The 23,924-nt window shown below is 44.4% G+C and overlaps 1 protein-coding gene and 1 non-coding gene across 2 annotated transcripts; both read left to right on the forward strand.

The window, feature by feature from the left end:
• The first annotated feature begins 3,579 nt into the window (after window positions 1-3,579).
• Window positions 3,580-23,519, forward strand: Dhx33 (DEAH-box helicase 33). The gene is made up of 12 exons (XM_034506400.2): window positions 3,580-4,053; window positions 6,364-6,524; window positions 7,680-7,907; window positions 8,088-8,258; window positions 11,371-11,556; window positions 12,186-12,297; window positions 13,388-13,547; window positions 13,702-13,790; window positions 14,654-14,781; window positions 15,136-15,339; window positions 18,638-18,724; window positions 20,259-23,519. Exons 1-12 carry the CDS (start codon window positions 3,786-3,788, stop codon window positions 20,565-20,567), a joined length of 2,103 nt encoding a protein of 700 aa, XP_034362291.1. The 5' UTR covers window positions 3,580-3,785; the 3' UTR covers window positions 20,568-23,519.
• Window positions 10,792-10,895, forward strand: LOC117712261 (U6 spliceosomal RNA). The gene has a single exon (XR_004607309.1). It is a non-coding gene; the product is annotated as a U6 spliceosomal RNA (small nuclear RNA).
• Window positions 23,520-23,924: the final 405 nt, after the last annotated feature.

Here is a 23,924-nt window from a genome sequence, read left to right on the forward strand (position 1 = left end):
ACAGTGAATACCTATACATATTTATGACTGAAAAACAGAAAATGTATTTTGGATGTGTAGCCTAAAGTGGTCTCTGATTTTTAGGATGTGAATTCCTAGTGGCAGAATGCCATGCTGCGTGCCACACTGTCTCCTGGCAGTGCCGATTTCAGTCACTTGGCCTCTTAGTAGCTAGGCACGTCCCTGGCCCTGTGTTGTTGGATAGTATCCCTGTGCTCACTGGGACACAAGGAAAAGTCCTCATTTCCCCAACAAACCTCTCGATTCTGATTCTTCCAAAACACACTTCCTTTTCGTGATATGAGTCAACAGAAAAGTGAGATTGGATTATGGGATTCTGTGACCACTTAAGCTTACATGAATATAGTTTGAGCCATTTCCTGGATTGATTGTTCCAGAAATAACGGAAAAGCACACCTAAAGCATAGGGCGTTTTGTTTTGTTACAGGAATACAGTATATGTTCATTTAAAAATGAATGGACATGCCAATTCCATCTCCATAGGAGATAGATTTTATATACTTTGGTGTGTTTTTTTCACTATGAATTTTTACTTGTTTCTTCCACTTCTTTTTCTGTCATTCTGTCTTCTTGTCTTTTATATTTCTTTTGTACTTGGGTGAAGCAAAGTGTCCACATCCTGGATCTTGAAATGGAACCATAACACTGTCTCTAGGGTCCTCTGGGAATTAGGAAACATTGGAGCTATTGGCATGTTGCATAACATGCTTCCTAGAATTGTCACGCCTTCAGTCACCATTTTATTTTGTGGCTATATTTTCCTTTCACGGGTGAGTTCTATCTGTGTTAGCTAAGATCCTGCCCTTCCATCCTCTTCAGGATGATTCAGCCACTAACTGTTTTGAGCTTGCATTAAAGCTCTTGAACCTTGCTTGTCTCGATAGCCACTCTGCTCCAAAGTCTACAGTCACTTCTTAGCCCTTATCAAATGCCTATTTTGTGTCTTTCTCTGAACCTTGCTCCTACTTCTCCCTAGTAGGGAGGTCAGTTTAAGTTTCTTCAGTCTTTCAAGACCCTGACGCTAAAATCTTAAAACTAAGGTCTATTTCACTGTCTTCTTTTAATCCTTATGAAGCTTCAAATCTGTACTAAAATTCTTATACCAAATCATATATTGTCTTGTACTGTTCTTAGCTGCTACATGTATGTTAGTTTTGTTTCCCTCATGAGAATGTAAGCTCCTTAAGGGCAGGGACTATGTCTTAATTTTTGTATCCACCACAGTGCCTAGCACTGTGCTTGGCACATGGGTGCTGAATAAATACTTTGTTTATTGATCAGCAAACTATTATCTTGTATTTTTAATTATGAAAGAATCACTGTGTATGTTTCCAAAGTTATACCTAGCTGCTGAGGTTTAATATTCTTTCTGGAAACAGGATGGAATAAAACTGACCATGATTGGGAGCAATGATTTGGTGGCCTTGCAGTCCAAGGTGACAGAGAGCTGCTACAGTCATGATCAGACCAGGCAGTCATTGTACAGACTTGACCACCTCAGATGAGAGTGAAGTGTGTCTGACAGATCTTTTGGAGGAGTAATCAAAATATTCTTTTGAATGTTTAGTGTGTTAGCTTCTCTACAAGAAAGCCATTGAACCACAAGAGGGTTTTTTGAAGGGGCAGCAGATTTCAGACTGCCATTGAAGGCCTTGTGAGCAACATGTAATGAGAAATTGAAGTTTTCTTTTTTTGGGGGGGGGTGTGTTTTTTTGGTTTGGTTTGGTTTTTTGTTTTTTGTTTTTTGAGACAGGGTTCCTCTGTGTACCTCTGGCTGTCCTGGAACTCACTCTGTAGACCGGGCTGGCTTCGAGCTCAGAAATCCACCTGCTTCTGCCTCCCAAGTGCTGGGATTAAAGGTGTGTGCCACCACTGCCTGGCTGAGATTGAAGTTTTCAACTCTGATTATTTTATCATTGAGGCTGCTGAATAAATGGGTTACCAGGAATGAGTTCCTTATAGAAGTGTTGTTTTACCTTCACACACACACACACACACACACAAAACCTCTGACCCAATATTTTAAAAACACCAAGATTTTTGTTTTGCTTTTCTTGTTCTAAAGAAAAAGAATGGTTTGCATGATAACTGTTACATGTGATTAGTGGGTGCTTCTAGATGAGGGGCCTGTTGGGGGAGGGGGATGGCTCTAGAGGTAATAACACCACCAAGCCTAAAGACCGGAGTTCAATCCCTAAGCCACCACATAGTGGAAGGAGAGAAGCAACTGCCTAATTTGTTCTCTGACCTCCATTCCCTCTCCTCTCCTCTCCCCTCCCCTCCCCTCCCCTCCCCTCCCCTCCCCTCCCCTCCCCTCCCCTCCCCTCCCCTCCCCTCCCCTCTCTCTCTCTCTCTCTCTCTCTCTCTCTCTCTCTCTCTCTCTCTCTCTCAGACACATACAAAATCAATGTATGTTTTTTTAAAAGAGGTGTTTTACTTACCAAGAGGTGATTCACTCACTCAGATGACCTCCTGGACTCTTGCAGTTTAAGAATCTGATGCTCCCACGTTAGGTTGCTTGGAATGTGCAACTGCCTATTTTATTTCCTCAAGGTCCATAACTTGACATAATGGATGTAGTAAAGCTTCATGGGGGACCCAGACATTCTTTTAAAAGGCTTTAAAGCATCTCAACAGGACCAAGGCCAAAGACCACACCAGATTCCAGAACAGACAGGTCCACATCTGGGGGTTTAAAAAAAAAACAAAAACAAACAAAACAGGTCCACATACCAAATTTGATGGATATCCTTCACATGAGTTGAGAATTATAGGAGGCCACATTCTGTATAACAAAACATGGCTCAACAGTTAAGAGGACTTAGGCCAGGTCCCCCAGGGGTTCCAAGCACTCACATGTAGGCTCACAACTGACTGTAACTCCAATTCCAGGGAATCCAACACCCTCTTTGGCCTCTGAGTACTGCATGTAAGTAGTGCAGAAACATACACTCAAATAAAATGCCCACACCCTCCCAAAAACAAAAAAGCGAAGCTAACCACTGATCTCGTGCCTGTCTTTCTGTGTTGAATTAGCAAAGTATCTAAGAGCTTGCAATTGAAACAGGAAGGAAGAACTGGTTATATACAAGTTTTCTGTGGGAGTAGTGAATAATCGCACTGATTAAGGTGTGTACAATAGGGCTGAAAAGCTGTGTAAAGAATGAGAAATTTTAGTTCCACTCAATTTGTTTTTTCTCTTGTGCTTGTGTTCTTTGAGCCTATCACTTTGTGAGGAAATTACACAATATCAGAATCATAGAATTCACTTTTCCGTAATTTAAGATACTCACTAGTAACATTTTCAAAATCCTTTGCAGCATCGGAATAATTTTAGTCTCAGAAATTTTCACTTTCTACATTTGTAAATTGGAACTTCCTTCAAAGCTTGACTACTGTTGGAGGCCTAGATGGGACACTCATTTTTATTGGGAAGAAATAGCTTTGGTAGAACGAGAGTCTAGGAGGACAACGTCATTACGCAACAAGGTCCTGTGGAACCGCACAGCTGTCGTATGCTGTTGTTACTCGGGCCGTTTTTTAGGTCGCACCTCCGGCCTTGCTCTCACAGGATGTAAATGCTACCCAAACCCACAGCGCATGTTGGGAATTGCAGTTCCTTTCTTCAAGGCAGGAGGCGGCTGTGAGGTCATCGGTGGTCGCCAGACACGCCTGCACGTGGCGAGAAAGAGGCGGTGCGCGCTTAGAGTCCACAGCTGAGCGGAGCTGTCGGCGCCCGTGCCTCCTGCCGCGGTTCTCCCGACATGCCGGAGGAGGCGGGCCTCCCGCCCGCCAAGAGATTCCGGCCGGGCTCCTGCCCTCCCGGGAGGCGAGTAGTGATGCTGTTGGCGGCTGGCGGCGGCGGAGCCGGCGGAGCCGGAGGAGGCAGGAGGCAAACGCCGCCGCTGGCCCAGCCTTCGGCTAGTCCTTACCGCGAGGCCCTGGAGCTGCAGCGCCGGAGTCTGCCCATCTTCCGGGCGCGGGGGCAGCTATTGGCTCAGCTCCGAAACCTGGACAACGCGGTCCTCATCGGTGAGTGGCCACTTTGGTGGCCCTTTCTTGCTCTAGATCTGTGAGGGCACTTTTTCTTAGGTGCTTCTCACTTTCTTTGCGTTGGTTTCTTCAACAAACTTGAAAGGTTATCAGTGCCAGGCGTGGACAGGGACCTCTGGAAAGAGGCGGACAGAATTATCCCGCTGGCGCTGACCATTCGAGTTTGAGGATAAAGATTCACCTTCCGTGACGGGGTGTGGAGGGCATATTGGAGATTCTAAGAGAGCTTTGCACGATGGGCCTCACCAAGGCTTTTGAGGAGGCAGCTGCGAAGCGGGTCCCTGGGGACCGTCATTCTATGCAGCGATGGAGAAACTGGCTGCCAGAAAGAATTCAGTTACCGAGAACCAGTTTCTTGTGTACTAGAAAAGCTTGGCAGCAGTATTCGAGGGCAGGGACTGATTTCAAGTGGTTTTGCTACAGTGTCTAAGATAGAGGAGTGCCTGAAGGAATGGTATAAGTGAGAAAGAGACCGGAGGGCTGGCAGTCAGTAGAATCGACAATTGCGGGGGTGGGGGAGTGCACGTTGCATATGTAGTGTTGATTACAGCTCCTAAGAATTTTTTCAAAAGAACTTTAGGAACTGATCTGCATTGGACTGAGGAGTAATTAGGAAGCGAAAGAATGAAGGCAGTGAAAATAGGTTTCTGCCTTGGCCAACCTAGTGAAGCTGAGGAACTTGTAAAATATTTACAGATTTTGGTAAGCTGAGCGGAGAGGACACTGAAGATAGAATAGAACTAATGGATCAAAGGTTAGGAGATGTAAGAGATGGGGGGTCCCGGGCATCAGGAGTTACAGAGAACCCACCTGGCACAGGAGAAAGGCTGTCTCGGGAGGCAAAAGCACTTGTAGCAGAGGAGTAGAGGGAAGTCACATTTGAGAAGATCCAAGAGTTCTGAGGAGAACAAAAGTCTCAGAACATCAAGTAGGATCTTGGGGAGATGGAGACAGAAGATAGGCTGCAAGAATATGAACAAGATGGACGGTAGAGCTGATGCCCAGGTAAATTTTGTCCCTATATTTGTATGGCTGGAATATTTTATTTAGCAATAGTCAGTTGCCTTGGAATAGGAGTGGGAAAGATACAGGAGAGACACTGATCTACATCTGAGGTCGTGTGGAGGATTCCACAGGAAAATGCAGGCTAATCAGATTCTTAGTCTGAGATCCTTAGCTGAGTCTGGAAAGGTAAGCAGTCAGAGGCAGTCTGGGAGCTGGAAGAAAATGCAGGACTCATGGACCTGGAGAATTCCTGTTAAAGAGGATGAGCCATAGCAAAGAAGGATGTGCAAATTTCTTGAGTTCCTCTAATCAGGTGCTTTTTGAGGTACCAACAGACATACATAGGAAACAACCTTCATTGAGTGCTTGCTCTATGCAGTGTTCAAGCCTATGAAGAGACCTGCCCTCTGGAATTAGAGGGCAGAAACATTTAAGTACTTCGGTACTGTTTGGAATGATCCGTGCTAGAAGAGAGATTGACAGGCACTAAGGATCCCGGAGATGAGGCCCACTAGTACAGCCTGGAGGGTGAGAACTCTCAGGCTGACTCATCCTTAACTTGCCAGTTAGGACAGGTAGGTATTGTACCCATAGTACGGTAGACAGAGTCAGGAGGTTTGAAGACAGCAGCAAGCAGCAGCCAGAGTAAAGGGCGAGCAGTATATGAATGGACGTTTCGTCGGATCACTGTGTATCAAGATACATGACTGTCATATTTCATTTTCTGTTGTAACAATACCAGTTACCTACTATTGTACATGTTTCCAGTTTTGTTTGGGCTTTTTATTTTGTTTTTCATTTTGTTTTTGCTATCATGTGGCACATTAAATTAAAACATCTTTGTTTTCTTAGACTCAATTTCTGCAAGTGGAATTTTGAGCCAAACCATATAAACATCCTAAAGTTTAGCGTATTTTTATTGTTTGTTTGTTTGTTTGTTTGTTTGACAGTCTGTCTGTTATGTAGCTCTGGCTGTCCTGGAACTGACTGTGTAGACCAAGCTGGCCTAGAACTCAAAAAGATCCACCTGTCTCTGTCTGCTGTGGTTAAATGCCCATATCACCATGCCCAGCCCATTCTAAAAGTTTTTGAAATGTAACTGGGCCTCCTGGGAAACAGTGGCAATGGCTCTTCACCAGCAGTATCCCTAGGTGCCCATCTGCCTAAGGCTTAGCAAATCAGTATTTTCTTTTGTGGTTTGGTTTTGTTTTTCCTGACTTTGAGCTGTTTATTTGGCAAGTTTACCTTAGTCTCGTTTGAATAAGAGTTTCTTTTCTCTCCCAGGGGAAACTGGCTCTGGGAAAACAACTCAGATCCCACAGTACCTCTATGAAGGGGGAATTAGCCGCCAGGGCATCATTGCTGTGACCCAGCCCCGTCGAGTGGCTGCCATCTCTCTTGCCACCAGAGTCTCAGATGAGAAGAGGACTGAACTCGGGAAGCTGGTACCTCATTGCATTACTTAACATGAGTACTGTTAAGTAACCCGCTGTGCTCCTGCCTTTTATTTTTCTGAACAAGTTCTTTCTTGGCCTCTACCACCCACCCACATTATGTTGACTTGGAAGTTCAATACGTAACACAAACTGGCCTGGCACCCTGAATCCTCAATCCTTCTGCCTTAGCCTCCTGCATGCTAGGATTGCAGGGGTGTGCCACAATACCCAGCCGAGCAGCTGGCTTCTAGTAAATAGTAAATAAATAAATAGCCACTGCTATTTACGCTAATCTCAGAGTTTTCCAGAGATCAGTAACTCTTAGTACAATTTATTAGCTTTGATTTCACAGGTATTGGCAAGCTCAGTAAATTAGAGGTGGATTCTCTGGTTTAGGTGTCTGTGTAAACACTTTCATAGTGCTGGAGGTTGAACTCAGGGCCCTTCATATACTAGGCAAGTGCCCTTCTGGACCCTTTACCCCTAATTTATGTGCTTAAGACCTCAGGCATGTCTTTTTTGTTTGTTTGTTTGCTGGTTTGTTTTGAGGTTTTTTGGTTTTTTGGGTTTTTTTTGTTTTTGTTTTTGTTTTTTTGAGACAGGGTATCCCTAGCTAGTGTGGGACTTTATATATAGACCTATAGTCCAGAGTGGCCTTGAACTTATAGCAGTCCTGCCTCTGCCTACAGAGTGCTGGGATTATAGACATACAGTTACCATGTCTGTCCAGAAACCTCTTTTAAATCTATTATATAGATGTATATTTCTATTAAATAGATGTATATTTCTGTAAAAATTTGTAACATTCTTACTATAGGTACATAGAATGAGTCTTGGAGCTATGTAGGAGACAGATTCATATTTGTATTATATATCAGAGGACAAATTGGGAGTTAGATCTCTCATCTCTCTGGGCTCTGGGGGTTGAATTTAGATGGTTTGGCCTGCAAGGCCAGTGCTTTTACCCGCTGTTCCATATTGCTTGCCCTAGATTAGTTCTTTGATGTTTCATTGCAGTGTTTCTCTGCAGATAGACCACACTCCTGAGGGAGTGGCCAGAGTGCTGTAGGTCTCAGTTTACCACACTGCTGAGGACAGTGCTGGATACAGTCAACAGGTATTCAGTAAATGTTGAATGAATAAAGGAGTCATATTTTCTCACAGATTGGCTATACAGTGCGCTTTGAGGATGTCACCTCAGAAGACACCAGGATCAAGTTCCTGACAGATGGCATGCTTCTTCGTGAAGCAATTTCAGACTCCTTGCTTCGGAAGTACAGCTGTGTCATTTTGGATGAGGCTCATGAGCGGACCATCCACACAGATGTACTCTTTGGAGTGGTGAAGACTGCACAGAAGAGGCGAAAGGAGCTAGGGAAACTGCCTCTCAAAGTATGTGGACCCTGTTTAAGGACCACGCCTTTCTTCCCAGGGTGTCTCTCCTGCCCATTCTGCTTCAGGCACATGGGAGAAAGTTCACCCTGTTGGGAGCAACATGGGCCTCAGCCATGTTTTGAGCATTTATAGACAGGCTGTCCAGTGCTTACTTCCCATCCTCCTCATCTTCTGTAGGTGATTGTGATGTCAGCTACCATGGATGTCGACCTGTTCTCTCAGTATTTCAATGGAGCCCCTGTCCTCTACCTTGAGGGTCGGCAACATCCAATCCAGATCTTCTATACCAAACAGCCTCAGCAGGATTACCTGCATGCAGCTCTTGTCTCAGTCTTCCAGATCCACCAGGTATGGAGAGGGATGAAAATCCCTGGCAAATTCTGTTTCCCCTTATAGTGAGAATAGTTAGCCTCTGAAAGAAAAGCCACAGAATATGACAGCTTTGTGAACTGTATCATCAAGAATAGACTCATTTGAGGGCCGTGAGATGTCTAGAGGGTAAGGTGCTTGGCGCTAAGCCCGTGATCTGATTTCAGTCCCAGGGGCCCACATGGACAAAAGAAGCGACAAGCAATTTTCCTCTGACCTCCACACATATGCCACACACACAAATAAATATATATAATAAAATGATCCTTTAAAAAGGTTCATTTGCTATATCTGTTTTTTGCCTCTTTTAATGATGTTTCTTATTTTCTCTGAAAAAATAAATAAATAACTCAACTCTAATCAACAGCCATTCTCCTCTGAGCCAGGAAGCTCTTCTGTGCTAGAAGAGTGGTCCACGTGCCTTTCTGTATATCAGAACCTGTGGGGAAGTATAATCTGTGTTGCAACCCAGTATGCTGAATAAGTGTATCTTGTCATGTAACCCAGGCTGGCTTCCAGCTGGTTGTGTTCCTGCCTGGGTTTCCTGAGTGCTGGAATTACAGGTATACACTACCACGCATGTTGTGAGGTGTCCCAAAACTTTTAGATACTGCAAAATATCTTATAATTTTATTAAAAATTTACATTTACATGTGAACAATCAGAGGCTGGGGAATGGTTCAGTGGGTAAAGAGTTTGCCAAAGAAGTTCGAAGACCTGAGTTTAGATCTCCAGCACTACATGAAGTCACGTGGCGATGTGCATCGGAGACGCAGTGATTGTCATGGAGGGAGGGATGGAGACAATTGGAACCCTGGAACTGGCAGGCTGGCTGGCCTAGACAGTCGGTGAGCACTAGATTCAGTGAGAACGCCTGTCTCAAAAGTTACATGGAGAGTGGTGGGTAAAGATTTGATTTCTGGCCTCTATGCATAACTCACGTGAACATATGTTTACAAAAAAGATTGTGAATGATTAAATCCTATTGTTTTAGTTTGATTTGTATAGACTTTTTAATTTTTATATTAAGTTCCTATGAACATCTAGAGGCAAACAATTTTTATTTTAACCTAAGTATTGCTTATGTAGTTCAAAGTTTTAGAAAGCCGACAGTTGGTCTGGGAATATAGCTCAGTCTGTAGAATGATGGCCCATCATGCTTGCAGCCCAGGGATTGGTCCCCAGTACTGCATAAAGCTGGTATGACAACCAGCACTGATGGAAGGTGCAGGGAGGAAGAGTCCAGGGCCATTCTACTCTACATAGCGAGCTTGAGTTCACTCTGGGCTATTTGAGAACTAGACTCAAAAAAACAAAGGGTTTAGTTTAACAATCTCAATTTAAAACAGCAGTTGAGCCAGACGGTGGCAGTGCACTTGGGAGCAAAGGCAGGTAGATCTCTGAGTTTGAGGCCAGCCTGGTCTACATAATGAGTTCCAGCCCAGAGTAAAACTGGAGACTCAGCAGTTGCTGTGAAAGTTGCTTTTGAATTTTAAAATACCCTGCGCATGTTAATGTTTCTTGATTTGTCATCATCCACCGTTACATGCTTATCTCTTAAATAATCAGCCAGGACTCCTTCCCAGCCCGCCTGTGTTCACCATCCTTCCAACGTAGCTGTATCATAATTGTCTTTAAATCCAGCATATTAAGAGAAGACAATGTTAGCAGCCCTCTGTCCCCCTCCTGGACTGACCAGTTTGGGCAAGCCTTCAGTGTGACACATGATGCACTGTGTATTGTGTGGCAGTCATGAGATGTGTTGCGTGTAGCCTGTCTCGGTCATCTGTGCTGCCATCCTTGTGGAGCAGTTGCTCTGCCAGACCTCCTCCTGCTGTTGCACACCTTGCCCATGCTAGACCAGTGCTCTACTCTGAGCCACAGTCTCCATCCGCATTTCTTGTCACTATTCTCCTTAGCAGCTGTCCCCTAACCAGCCCCCTCCCCCTTGTCTTCCACCTTTCAAAAATGAATTGAGCCAGCTTGTCTCTGGTCCTTGTCATTTTAGGGCAGTGATTTTTTTTTTTCTTCTAAGGGACGGAAACAGTTATTTTCACTGTCAATTTGGTAATGTTTGAAAGAGAAGAAAAAGACAGCCAAGAAAAGTTGGCCAAAAGCCAACGTCAGAAGAGAAATTTTTTTTAGAATTTTATTTTAAAAATGTATTGTGTAGGGGGACTGTGTATGCACATGTGTGCATGATATGTGTTGGAGAAAGGGCAAAGCACACATGTATAGTTCAAAAGACAACTTTATAGAGCTGGTTTTCTATTCCCACATGTACATGGGTCCTTAGGCTCAAATTCATGTGACCAGCAAGTGCCTTAACCCCACCCCCCGCGCCAGCTCACAGTAAGCTTCCAGTTCAGTGAGAGATCCTGCCTCAGGCAGACAGGTGAAGGAAGTCACCTGGTATCTTCTAGCCACATGTGAGTACAGGCGCACACGCTCCATGTACATATCACACTCAAAAGAAAAAGAAGGGAAAGAAGCTCTTAAAAATTATTTTTGTGTGCTTGCTTCAGCAGCACATATACTAAAATTGGAACAGTGCAGTGATTAGCATGTCCCCTGTGCAAGGATGACATGCAAATTTGTGAAGCATTCCATGTTTTTAAGCTGTGAACTGAAAAAAAATATTTTTTTGCGTTTATTTATTCATTGTGTGTATGGTAGGGTGCGGTGCTCAAGTCCCTGTGCCGTCGTGGAGGTCAGAGAACAGCCTGGGGGAGTTTCCCTCCACCATATGGGTCCTGGGAACAGACTCAGGCCAGCAGCCTTGGCAGCAAATGCCTTTTCTTTTCCCCCTGAGCCATCTCACCAACCTAAAAGAACTGTTATACAGAATTTCTTACCTCTGATTGGCCCTTCATTGTGTTGTCTTAACAAAAGCAGTTTCCCGTTAGAACTTCCCTACCCAGTTCCTGGTCACAGTTGGCTGGCTCTCGTGTTAGCAGCTCTGTGTATTGCTGGTAAGGATCTTTTCCCAGGGAGATACCAATGTCAGACTTGCTTCATCTTCATAATTAAAAAGTAAAACAGAAAATAAAAGCCCTATTGGAAATATCACCATCATAAATATTCTTTCTAGGAAGCTCCCTCTTCTCAAGACATCCTGGTGTTCCTCACTGGTCAGGAGGAGATCGAAGCAATGAGCAAGACCTGCCGAGACATTGCAAAGCACCTCCCCGACGGCTGCCCTTCAATGCTCGTCCTTCCTCTGTACGCCTCCCTGCCCTATTCACAGCAGCTTCGAGTCTTTCAAGGGGCCCCAAAGGTGAGCGAGCCATTTCTGCCAGCCACATCACTGGGCATCAAGTCAGATCTGTCCATGTGTCCCATGATCCAGAGAAGGTGGAAGAAGGAGTACTCAGGTACCAGGTCAGCTGAGAGGGAGAGCTGGCGTGTGAGGAGGGGGCAGTTGTCAGGATGATGGAAGGCATAAAGGTAAATGAGTGGCTTCTCTAAGCATTGGTGTAAGCTCCTTGCCCATAAACCATTTGTTGTGTGCTAGGCACAGTACTGCCACTCACTCAGGCCACTTGTCATCCTCATGGAATGCCATGAGGGACGCTGAGAACCCCAAGAAGAGAGGCAGGAATTGCTTTAGACACACAGTAGGGCCAGAATTTCAACTCCTATCTGTCTACTCGCCTTGAATCTTTACCTTGTTCCACTACACCTCATTGCCTCAAATTAACCTTCAGGACCTCAGTGAAATGACCAGTGTCCTCCCTTTCCCTTTGTTCCTTACCAAGTATAAGATCTGAAATTAGTATGACTACTATTAACAATGAAGTCACCTTTTCTTGATCATAAGCAGGTTGTGGAAATGCATGGTGAGAAAGTCTTCAACCTCTGAATCATGTGTGTCATACGGCTCTTTGGTTCTCTTCCTCCTTTTAGGGCTATCGCAAAGTGATCGTTTCAACCAACATCGCTGAGACCTCCATAACCATCACAGGAATAAAATACGTAGTTGACACGGGCATGGTTAAAGCAAAGAAGTATAACCCTGGTGAGAAACTGGAGCCCATGAATGTCTCCTGTACATAGTGAGCAGCGGTTACAACTGTAACCCCAGCATTTCCTCCCAAGTAAACATCTCATGTTTGTGAGGAGCTAAGATTCAAATGACAGAAACAGTTCCCACCTATGTCCATAAAGGAGACCTGATGAGGCAGGAAGTCAGAGAAGAAAGAACTCAGTTGTAGAGAACCTGAGAACGACAGATCAGGGCCTGGACTGAGGAAGCTGGCCAAGAATGGAGGGAGAAGCCCAGGGACAGCTTGGCACTGGTCACAGACTCTCGAAAGGCCACTGGAATGTGTCTGCTGTGGACTTTCAGGTTTCTCTGGAAAGAGACAGGCACTCTGGGCTGGAGTAGCAAGCACAGAGGGAAGCACTGGCTGTCTTTTGCAAGGGTCAAGCTGGCCTGAAGTCAGCTTTACACATTTCTGATTCATACCTTGCTTTAGTCTGTAGAGGAATTGGGGCTGCTGCAATTATTATAACTACCCAATATTTAATTGGCATCTTCTACTAAACACTGGAGGTGTTTCATGCCATGGTGACAAAGTGTAGGTCTCTAGTTCCTGGCACAAAATATTCCTGTTCTTGAGTGAATTGTTGTCTTTTACTTCAGGGAAATAAATGTCACATGATCTATTTTCTTATAGAACTGGGTGGGAGGGAGGATTAAGAACCCTGTCATCATTGGTTGATATATGACCAGCCTTTTCATTTAGCTAGAAACTGTCTCAGCACCAAAATTCCCAAGAAACCCTCAGTGCCAGGCAGCAGGGATAGTTGGCCATCCCATGATGAAAGCCCAAATTTCTAAAGCCATTCTCCTGCTCCCTTGCTTGCAGACGGTGTTGTGATGTTTCTTAACATTTCACACATGGCTCATTGTTGAGTTCAATTTCACTGTGAGGTTTAAAGTGGCTGAGCACCTGGGTTTGTGCTTTCTTGTTTAGCCTCGAGCTTTCCCTGACCCCTGTGTTGCAGAAACACTCAGTGGTACTCAGCATCATTTCTTGCCAGCATTCTAGAAACAGCTTGCTTATGTGATGAAGCAAAGCACTCATGGCCTTTTCTCCCTGCAGACAGTGGTCTTGAGGTACTGGCTGTACAGCGAGTATCAAAGACCCAGGCCTGGCAGCGTACAGGCAGGGCTGGACGAGAGGACAGTGGCATCTGCTACCGACTCTACACCGAGGACGAGTTTGAGAAGTTTGAGAAGATGACGGTGCCTGAGATCCAGAGGTAGTTGGAGGTTGCACCTGCCCTGTCATGCATCCTGCTCTCTCCTGCCTGCTCCTGTTCTTGGGCTGCAGTTTTCACTAATGCTTTCTGGAGAGCAGTTTTTGACTCAGTGGAGTCAGGGACAAATGAATGACCCTAATTTCTTCCCTCATAGGTGTAACCTGGCAAGTGTGATCCTTCAGCTCCTAGCAATGAAAGTTCCAAATGTGCTCACCTTTGACTTCATGTCCAAACCATCACCAGGTAAACTGGAAGGCAGGCAGGCAGGCGGGCGGGCGGGCGGGCAGGCAGGCAGGCAGGCAGGCAGGCAGGCAGATAATGCAAAGGAGTTCTTACCCAGGAAACGTACCTTAAATGAAAATAAAAAACAAAAATCATTTGGTCCTGCTCTTTTGCTGATTTGATTTCACTTGTCATGCAGTGCAGGTTATGTGTTACAGTGCCACTGTGCAGAGACAGGGGACATCATCAGGCATCCATGGATGCTCCTGAAGCCCAGAGAAAGGGCAGAGATCAGATCTCTTTGCATTAAACTGGGATTTGACCGCTCCCTGCCCTTTGTTGGTAATCTTTTGCATCTGGACCTTGATCACTGTGCCATTTCCCTCTTCTTTAAGGAAATGCAGTGGTTAATCGAGAGGATAAACTGTCAATAGGTGCCCCAGGTCGCACTTTGAACCTCAACTCAGTTCTTCTCCCAAAGAGACATTTTCTGGCTCTTTTCTACACAAAAGTCTGTGCGTGTGGGAATGTGTACATCTTTAAGAACACGATCAGCACATAGGATACAGTTCTACACTGTATTTTTTTTAATTCCTAGGAAGGAATAATAAATACAAAGTCTAATGGTAATAAAGCCAACATCTGTGTGATGCTACCCACACCATGGAAGCCAAGCCCCTGGACTTCTGCCGAGCCATTACCGCCCCACACCCCCTCCCATGACTACTACTTTATGTATCTTTTGCTAGTGTGTCACTAGGCTTAGAACAGTGTGAGGACAGTGGTGGGTGGTCCTGCTGTTTGTAGAGCCAGAAGCACTCAACTAGCTCCATCTTCTTCCTGTTTTGGACTTCTGGCTCCTTTTTATGTCTCTGTTTCTGTAGATCACATTGAGGCGGCCATTGCCCAACTGGACCTGTTAGGTGCTCTTGAACATAAGGATGACCAGCTTACCCTGACTCCAATTGGAAGAAAGATGGCAGCATTTCCTTTAGAGCCCAAATTTGCCAAAGTAAATGACCCCTCCTCCTCATTGCCTTTTCTCTGCCTTACAGGTTAGGACATGCCTAAGCTTCTGAACTAACCTTACTTACTCTCTCAAAAACTGCCCATCACCCCTCCTCTCTGTACAGTGCTGACTTGGGTTGTGTATAAGACTCAGATGTCAGTCACAACCCTACCCACAAAGACTTGGAGTCCTGTGGGGATGGCATCTCTCTGTTTTACAAAGACGTAAATGGCATTGACACAGCATTATGGTCTTAAAGCCACCATACTCCTTTAATGGAAACTGCAAGAGACTGTACAAAAATACTATTCAGAAGGTAGGAAATTTGACACATGCATTTTAAATTTGACTTTCCAGACTATCCTCCTATCCTCCAAATTCCACTGTACAGAAGAGATTCTGACCATAGTCTCCCTGCTGTCTGTGGACAGTGTCCTTTACAACCCTCCTGCCCGGAGAGATGAGGTGCAGAGTGTCCGGAAGAAATTCATATCCAGTGAGGGGGATCACATCACCCTGCTCAATATCTACCGAACCTTCAAAAACATAGGCGGGAATAAGGTGAGCCTCCCTCCTGCTGTCAGACATGTGCTTTTAAATAGATCTGTTTTTTGGCCAAAGCATGTTAAAGAGTCTCTGTCCTCTCTCTCTCTCTCTCTCTCTCTCTCTCTCTCTCTCTCTCTCTCTCTCTCTCTCTCTCTCTCACACACTCTCTGTCACACACACACACACACACACATATGTGTAAGTGCCGGGACATCACTAGAAATGTTATTTCAGGTGTTTGTTCTGCTTGTGTTTAATAGACTCTGGACAGGTTAGTTGAGTAATTAAAGACTATTTTAGCCACTAGAATTATGGCCTTTTTTGGAGGAGGGGGGAAGGGTACAAGGGCTCTCTGTGTTCCTGGCTGGCCTGGAGGTTAGCCTTGAATAAACAGATACCCACCTGTCCCTGCTGCCCCAGTACTGTGATTAAAGGCATGTGCAGCTACACCCAGCTCCAGCCCATTTTTTATTACTGTAAAGAAATACTTGAGGAAGGCCATTTTATAAAGAAAAGAGATTTCTTTTGTCTCACATTCCAGACTGGTAATGACTTAGAGGTCATTAAAGGTGGTGGTGGTGCACACCTTTAATCCCAGCACTTGGGAGGCAGAGGCAGGCAGATTTCTGAGTTTGAGGCCAGCCTGGTCTACACAGTGAGTTCCAGGACAGCCAGGACTACACAGAGAAACCCTGTCTCGAAAACCAAAAAAAAAAAAAAAAAGACTTAGAGGTCTTATCTGATGCTTTAAGATAGAAGATAGAACATAGCATCACACAGCAAGAGAAACACTGTCTTCTGGACTCTTCCTCTTCTGCTAATTAGGGGCCGATGGGGATTCAGTCATGGGGCCTTATTTAAACCTAGTCATTTTTCAGATGTCATTTTAAAATTGGTGTGTGTGTGTGTGTGTGTGTGTGTGTGTGTGTGTGTGTGTGTGTTTGCATGTGTTTGCCTTTTTGAGTATCTAGGCACCATAAGCTTGCTGTTTTTGTGGAGACTGGAAGAAGGTGTCAGATTCCCAGGGATGGTTGTAAGCTGCTGTATGAGTTCTAGAAATTGGGCCTGGTTCTCTGGAAGAGTGGGCAGGGTTAATCCTTGACTGTCTCTCTCTAGCTCCTACGTTTTTAAAATTTATTTTGTTTTTGAAGCAGGTTCTCACTATGTAACCCCAAGGCATGGAATTTCCTATTTAGGCTGAATTTACTGTGTATGCCTGCTTATTCCTATCAGCTGCTAGAATTAAAGGCATGTGCTATACTATGCTTAGCTATTTTAAGGGGAGGGGGGTGGGTTGGGTTGGGTTGGGTTGGGTTGGGTTGGGTTGGTGAGACAGGGTTTCTCTGTGTAGCCCTGGCTGTCTTCTTTGTAAACCAAGCTGGCCTCAAACTCACAGAGCTCTACCACTCAGCTTGGCTCTGGCTATCCTGAATTCACTGTGTAGACCAAACTGGCCTCAGACTCAGAGATCTGCCTGAAGTGCTAAGATCAAAGCTCTGAGGGAGGAGGGAGCATATATATGGAGGTCAGGGGACAGTTTCCCTTCTTGCTTTCCACTGTGTGTGTTCCAGGGCTTGAACTTGGGTCATCAGGCTTGGCGGTAAACACTTTATTCACAAATCCATCTTACTGGCCACAAGTGTCATAATTTGAGTTAAGTTTCCACTTAATGCTTTGCAATAGGGATTCACTGAAGCTTTGGAGAATATTCAAACCATACAAGATGGTTTTCTTGCCTACCTGCTCAACTTTTATACTGGTTTTTGATAAGCATTTCAGTTCCTTATACTAAAATGGAAAATGGGAGTATATTCTCTCTGTGTTAATAAATCTATAACAATTGAGCCTTAGTGTGTATTTTTTTTTTAAAAATGGTACCCTACAGTTTTAGCATTTAGCACTTTTATCATTTGTTAACTTTACTATATTTACCTTTATATTTATAAAGTGGTGTGGGTGTGGGTGGGTGTGTTGAAGTGTGCATGTTGAAGTTGTGTGCATGGGTGTGTGCACACATCTATACAGATGTGCCTCATGGCACCTATAGAGATCCAAGGACAACTTGTAGGAGTTGCTTCTGTACTTCAATGGTATGGATGCATGGGGTTTAATTCAGGTGTCCAGATTTGGCAACAAGCTTCTTTACCAGCTGAGCCATCTCGATGGCCCTCAATTTATATTTAAATGAACAAAAAAGGTGCCAATGCAGTCAAAAATTCTGAGTCCTTCCTTACCGAACTGTTCTACCTGAACAGGATGCCATCCGTTTGTCTTTAAAGCAGGGTCTTGCTTATGTATGTAACCCAAGTTGACCTCAGACTTGTGATCTTCAGCCTTCCAAGTGCTAGACCACAGACAGGTATGTGGCACACACCTGGCACTAAGGACATGCTTTTCAGCAGGGCTTGGTTGCCTCCAGTTGGTTGACTGCACAGTTAGACTGTCTCAGCTGGGCAGTGGTGGCACACACCTTTAATCCCAGCACTTGGGAGGCAGAAGCAGACAGGTTTCTGAGTTTGAGGCCAGCCTGGTCTACAGAGTGAGTTCCAGGACAGCCAGGGCTCTGATAGACAAAGAGACCCTGTCTCTAAAAACCAAAAAAAAAAAAAAAAGACTGTCTCAAAACAAACAGAAAAGGAAGCATTAGCTTCCCTGTATCCACAGTCTGCCCTTTCAGCTGCAGCTGTTTCCATCACCAGTGTCTCTTGCTCTGCTCTCCTTGTGTTCAAGAGGGAATATTCTGTGGGGCCAACAAGTGAGCATAAACTTGTTGGTCTATTCTCTGTGGCTCAACTTCACCTGGCTAGCACGTATTTGCCAAACCATCAGTCCCTCCTGGAGTGTGGGAGAATTCCCGTGTCCATGGTCTCTCCAGATGTTGGTTGAAATTACTTGTGTAATCTGTTTGTATTGTTCTAAACATTGCCTCCATCCCACACAAGACAAGCAACCTTACATAAATGTATTGGACATTTCTGTGTCTTTTGTCCATTTTTCTCCAGTTTCTTGGTCGTCTTCTCACTGTTCTTTAATAATATTCTAGAGGTACGTGTCCTTTATGGGTATGGTGGTGCATGCATCCCAACCCATAGCTTTTGTATGATGACCTAGGACAGGAATCTTTGTTTTATTTTAGTTTAAATAATTCATATTTCTCCTAATTTATACTTTTAAATATAAAAGTATGTTCCTATATTCCTTTTGACACCTGTAGAACCCTCTGAATTCAGCTGTGCCATCCAGGTTTTGGTATGTGCATGTTTCCTCTGCATAGAAACGAGAGGATTAACATATCTCCTTTTCTTATATTCAGGACTGGTGCAAAGAAAATTTTGTCAACAGCAAGAATATGCTGCTAGTAGCTGAAGTCAGAGCACAGCTGAGGGAAATCTGCTTAAAGGTAGTACTTCCCTTTCAAGGAAAAGTTTTTATTTTTCTTGTAGGGGTCTTGAATTGCTTGTCACTAGTGGTATGAAAAAAATCTTGTTGTAGAAAAACTTTAAATACACAAGAATATAGAAGTTACTCATAATTCTACTTTCTTTCCCTCACAATTATGGTTTATTCATAGAAATCCATGGTGGTTTGGGTTTTTTTCCCTCCCCCTCCTCAATTCCCATGCCACCCCAGTACTGTTGATTGAACCCACTAGGCAATGCTCTTCCACTGAGCCAATTAGTTTGTCTTTCACTTAGTTTACATTGTATCAGTGACTTACATTCCTGTTGTGGGGATGGTACTGGGCATGGAAACTTTATAACTATATTCTGATTTAAAAAAAAAAAAAAACAACACACACACAACTTGCCAGACAGTAGTGGTGTGCCCTTTAATCCCAGCATTTGGGAAGGGAAGCAGAGGCAGGCAGATCTCTGAGTTCAAGGCCAGCCAAGGTTACACAAAGAAACCCAATCTATAAAAAACAAAGGGGAGGGGGAGGGATCGAGGAGAAAGATAAACTACTAAAAGGTAAAGTGAACTATTGGAAAACACCAGAAGAGCATTTTTTAAACCAGGGTCATGTATTTAATAACTTCACTGTGTACTTGAAACTTGGAGGCTGCCCAGTAGGTGAGGAGAAAGGAATCTCTGCCCCGTGTGTCCTGTGGTTTGTGCTCATGGCAAGCCTATATTGAACAAGTCCCACATCTGCTGAAGCTGTCTTCATGTTAGTGGCTCCTCTTTTTCATGTTCCAGATGCCTCTGCCAGCTGCACTCAGCTTTGCAATGTCTGGGCCCAGAGGCTTCTCCACCCTGCAGGGACTCCCTAGTTCATACACCCAGAATGGCTGCTTTTCTAGCTAGAGAGTTTGTCTAGAGTGTGTTGTGAGGAGGGGTAGACAACCTTTGCCCTCCAGACTCCCTAGTTCCTACACCCAGAATGGCTGCTTTTCTGTCAAGGGAGTTTGTCTGGAGTGTGTTGTGAGGAGTGGGGAGGCAGCCTCTGCACTGTGATCTCCAGGAGGCTCAATCTCTATGCTTTTGAATCCCACCAAGTCTTCAACTTCTTGGTGGAAGACTGCAGCTCTGGGTATACTAGAGACAGTCATAGTCTCTATTAGTGAGCCTCATGGCAGGTGAGTGGCTCACAGGTTGATCCACCCCATGGCGTCAGCTGGGTGGTTTTATCTCAGAGGAAGTTGCTACTCAGCACACCCAACCTGTATATAGTAGCCTATATGGATGTCTCTCTCCCGTTCCCACCTTTCCTAGGCTGATATTTTCCTGTTTTGTTTTGGTTTGTTTTTATTTCAGTCTATCCTCCTTTATCCATGTCCTCATTCTTTACCCAAGCTGCTGCCTAAGGCATTTGAAGTGACACCTTTGGATGGCAATCGAAATTTCACTTTGTGTTGGCTGCACTTGAGCTGTGCGGTGTGCAGTGCTGTGGAGAATTAATGCTTGAGGTCTTTTCTGTCTTTCTTCTAAAACAGATGTCAATGCCAATTGTGTCATCTCGAGGGGACATGGAGAGTGTCCGCCGTTGCCTGGCTCACAGCCTCTTTATGAGTACTGCTGAACTCCAGACAGATGGCACCTATGCCACCACGGACACACATCAGCCAGTGGCCATCCACCCGTCATCTGTCCTCTTCCACTGCAAGCCTGCCTGCGTGGTATATACTTCACTGCTCTACACCAACAAATGCTACATGCGTGACCTCTGCGTCGTGGATGCTGAGTGGCTCTATGATGCTGCCCCTGACTACTTCAGGAGGAAGCTGAGAACGGCCAGAAACTGAGCCATCCCAGGATGCTGCCAGCACAGCGGGGCCTGGAGCTTAGATCACAGCTGTCTTCCAAACAGACTCAGAAGCTTGCAGCCAGACTTTCAGACTTCAAGAGCTTAAAAGTTTGTTGAAACTTCTCAGACTCAACCATGCAGACATGATCAGACTTACACCATGAGAAACCGAGACTTCGGGTTTGACTAGGCAGTTTTGGGTGACTGAATTAACTTCTGAGCCTCAGTTTCCTCATATGCCAGAGAGGGATAAGACTTACAAGTTCAGAGTAATGAAGTTTAGAGAAAATGAGCAGAACGTTACACAGTGATTTGCCTGGTACAAGATAAGACAATCAGTGACTTGTAAGCCATTGTGCTTTATGATACTAATTAGGTACAGCACAGTCCCTTGAGCTCTTGTGACTGGGAGAGGAGCCATAGGAGACTACAGATCTAATTTGTTGAAATGTCTCTCCCCCCTTCTTACTCCCTCTCTCCTGTGGATCCCAGGACCTCATGCATGCTATGCAAAACTCTTTACCACTGAGCCAATCCCCAGCCCTCACTTCTACTTTAATGTCTACCTGTATATCTTTTAAACAGAAAATGGGAAATTTTCTATTTTGCAAATCTCCCACAGACAGCTCCAGAGTAAGGTATATTCTGAGGTGTTGACCCTTATGGCTCAAGGTGTAGCACATTATCTTGTCTGCCTCCAAGCAGAGACCAGCAAGGAGTTCCTTGGTTGGTCCCAGTGCCTCTGTGGTATGTCCCCACCAATGCTTTCAGGAGACTAGCAGGTTTCCTGAAACTAGGAAGCCAACTTTTCAGTGCAGTGGCTTCTGAAGCCCGTGGTAATTTTCTCTTTAACTAAGCACCTATGAATGTGTGCCCGTGAGGGAAGAGCCCCACCTATTTCAAGTCTGGTCGAGTCAGGGCTGCTAGATGGGAAGGAGGAGGAGACTGTGCTTAGTGGTTCAGAAGCCAGAGTATCCATTTGTCCCTTTTCCCACACCTACTCTTAGTCTAGGTTTTTTGCTTGTGTTTTTTCTTGAGGGGTAAACCACTTGAGACAGGGTTTCTCTGTGTAGCCCTGCCTATCCTGAAACTCTCTCTATAGACCACACTGGCCTCAAACCCAGAGATCAGCCTGCCTTTCTCTCCCAAGTGCTGGGATTAAAGGCATGCATCGCCACCTGGCCAGTCTTTTTATTTTTGATGTTACTAATTTTCTGTGGTCTGTCTGCTTTTCGGAGACCTGGGGACAGTGAGCTTTTCTGCTTCCTAACCAGTCACCACTCTCAGACCTTCATTATCTGCATTTGTTAGAGGGAACTAGAGAAGCCTCTACATCCTTTTTCCAATTGGAAAAGATACATCTTAGCCAATTATTAGGAGCAGACATTCCCTGGTTTGATAGTACATATCTATAATCAGTCCCAGCTGAGATGGGAGGGCTTGCAAGTTCTAGTCCAGCCTGGGCTAGGCCTTGTATCTAAGTGAAGGAAGGGGAGGAGCACACTTAAACAGAGAATGTTTGAATATAGAAGGAAAAAAAAATTTTAGCCCTTTTATTGTGCTTAATTGATCCAAACACATCTGTACTACTAGGATTTTCTCATTTATACAATGAATTGTTTTGTTTATAAGCAATGGGCCAAACTGTCTTCGAGGCACTTTGAAGACACAGGCAGTTTCTTTGAGTCCAACAAGCTCTTTGAAGAGAGCATAGCCTGACTGGGCACTTCCATTGCCAGAATCTCATTAGTTCACAGCTGTGTCTATTGAGGCTGGTCTAGGATTTATTATAACCCTAGTCATGCGCAGTCAAGCTTTTAGCCAGTGCTTAGGGTTGTCTGGGTACCTGTGACCATTTTGATAAAATGGTCACGTTATCAACTTTCTGAAATGCTCTCAAGAATGTACTTTCTTTTGAAGTGTATTTTTTGTATTTATACAAGGTTTATTTAGCCTTGCTTGGTAAGAGGAACTTTTGTATTTTTAAAAGAACATTCATTATGCTCGTTAAAGAAAACAAGGAGAAGGCAGTATATTCCTCAGCAGCAACCAGTCTGCTCCTTAGTAAACTAACGAGGTGGTTTCTGGGCTGGGAAAGTAGCCAAAAGTGACTGGCTCCAGAAAGAGGCCTAGGACCTTAACCTGGAGAGACTGCTGCAGAGGACTGGGACTTCCAGAAAAAGGAGTGAAGAGTACAGTTTCTAAGTACCTAATGTTTCTGTACAAAAATATATTTATCACTCTAACATTGTGGGAGAATTTTAATAGAGTATTTAGTTTTTTACTAAGCTTTTTAAAAACTTACTTTTCAACACAGCTGCTCAGGGATTACATGAGGTGGTAGCCCCATTCTGACTCCACGGATCACTACAAGTCAATGCTTATCTTAAGCCGAAGGGACAGTGCTCTTAAAGCTTTCTTAAGAAAGTGAAATGTCTTCTGATCTTACTGCAGTACAACCTGAGCTGCTTTTCCAGTTGGCAAACTCTCTCCAACCTGAGGACTCCTACCTGCACAGAATAGCCTCCAAGAAGCAGAGGACCGTCCACAACAGCCCTGCATGCTGCAGGTGTTTCTCTCTCTGTAACCATGGCCTGCAACACCCAGCACAACAGTTTCATTACCAGGTCCCCTGTGAGAACCTTTGTGTCTCTTGTAATAGCATTCCAAAACAGCAAAGTATTTACTGTGACACAAATCCTTGTACTCCAGCTACCAGGATCTGTTTGGAACTGTGGCCGTGCATCTAAGATGCCATTCTCTGAGCACATAAGCTGTACCCATGGGGAAACAATTTTACATCAGTTGCTGTAGTGTAGAAAAATAACAAGCTGATTTGGACTTGGACTGAATTCTCTCTGATCTCAAACACAAAAGAACAGTTCTAGTATATAATGCTCAAACGCTGCTTTTGACTATCAAATCCATAAAAACTGAATCTTATATATGATCTGTGTGGCCTCTTTTGTTGGGCCTCCTTTCCCTTATTTAAAGAATGCTGAATTCAGAATTTTAAACTTTAGTCTTATTGCCATTCATTAGATAAGTCTTGGTATCCCAACATTTAATTTGGTTTTTTGAGAGAAGGTTTTTTTATGCAACCCTGGCTGTTCTGGAACCTGCTATGTAGACCAGGCTGGCCTTAAACTCAGGTGTTCACTTCTACCACCCAGGTGCTGGGACTGTAATGCATGAGCTGGGTTTTTGTTACTTGTTTTTGGGTGCGTGTGAGTGATTTCGTTGGTTGGGTTTTGTTTTGGGGTTGGGTTTTGGTTTTGTTGTTTGTTTGTTTGTTTGATTGATTGATTTTTTTAAATGGCTTTGAGTGTTTTGCCTGAATGTCTGCACCACAGGC

Source organism: Arvicanthis niloticus, chromosome 6 (assembly GCF_011762505.2).
Source record: "Arvicanthis niloticus isolate mArvNil1 chromosome 6, mArvNil1.pat.X, whole genome shotgun sequence".
Lineage (NCBI taxonomy): Eukaryota > Metazoa > Chordata > Mammalia > Rodentia > Muridae > Arvicanthis > Arvicanthis niloticus.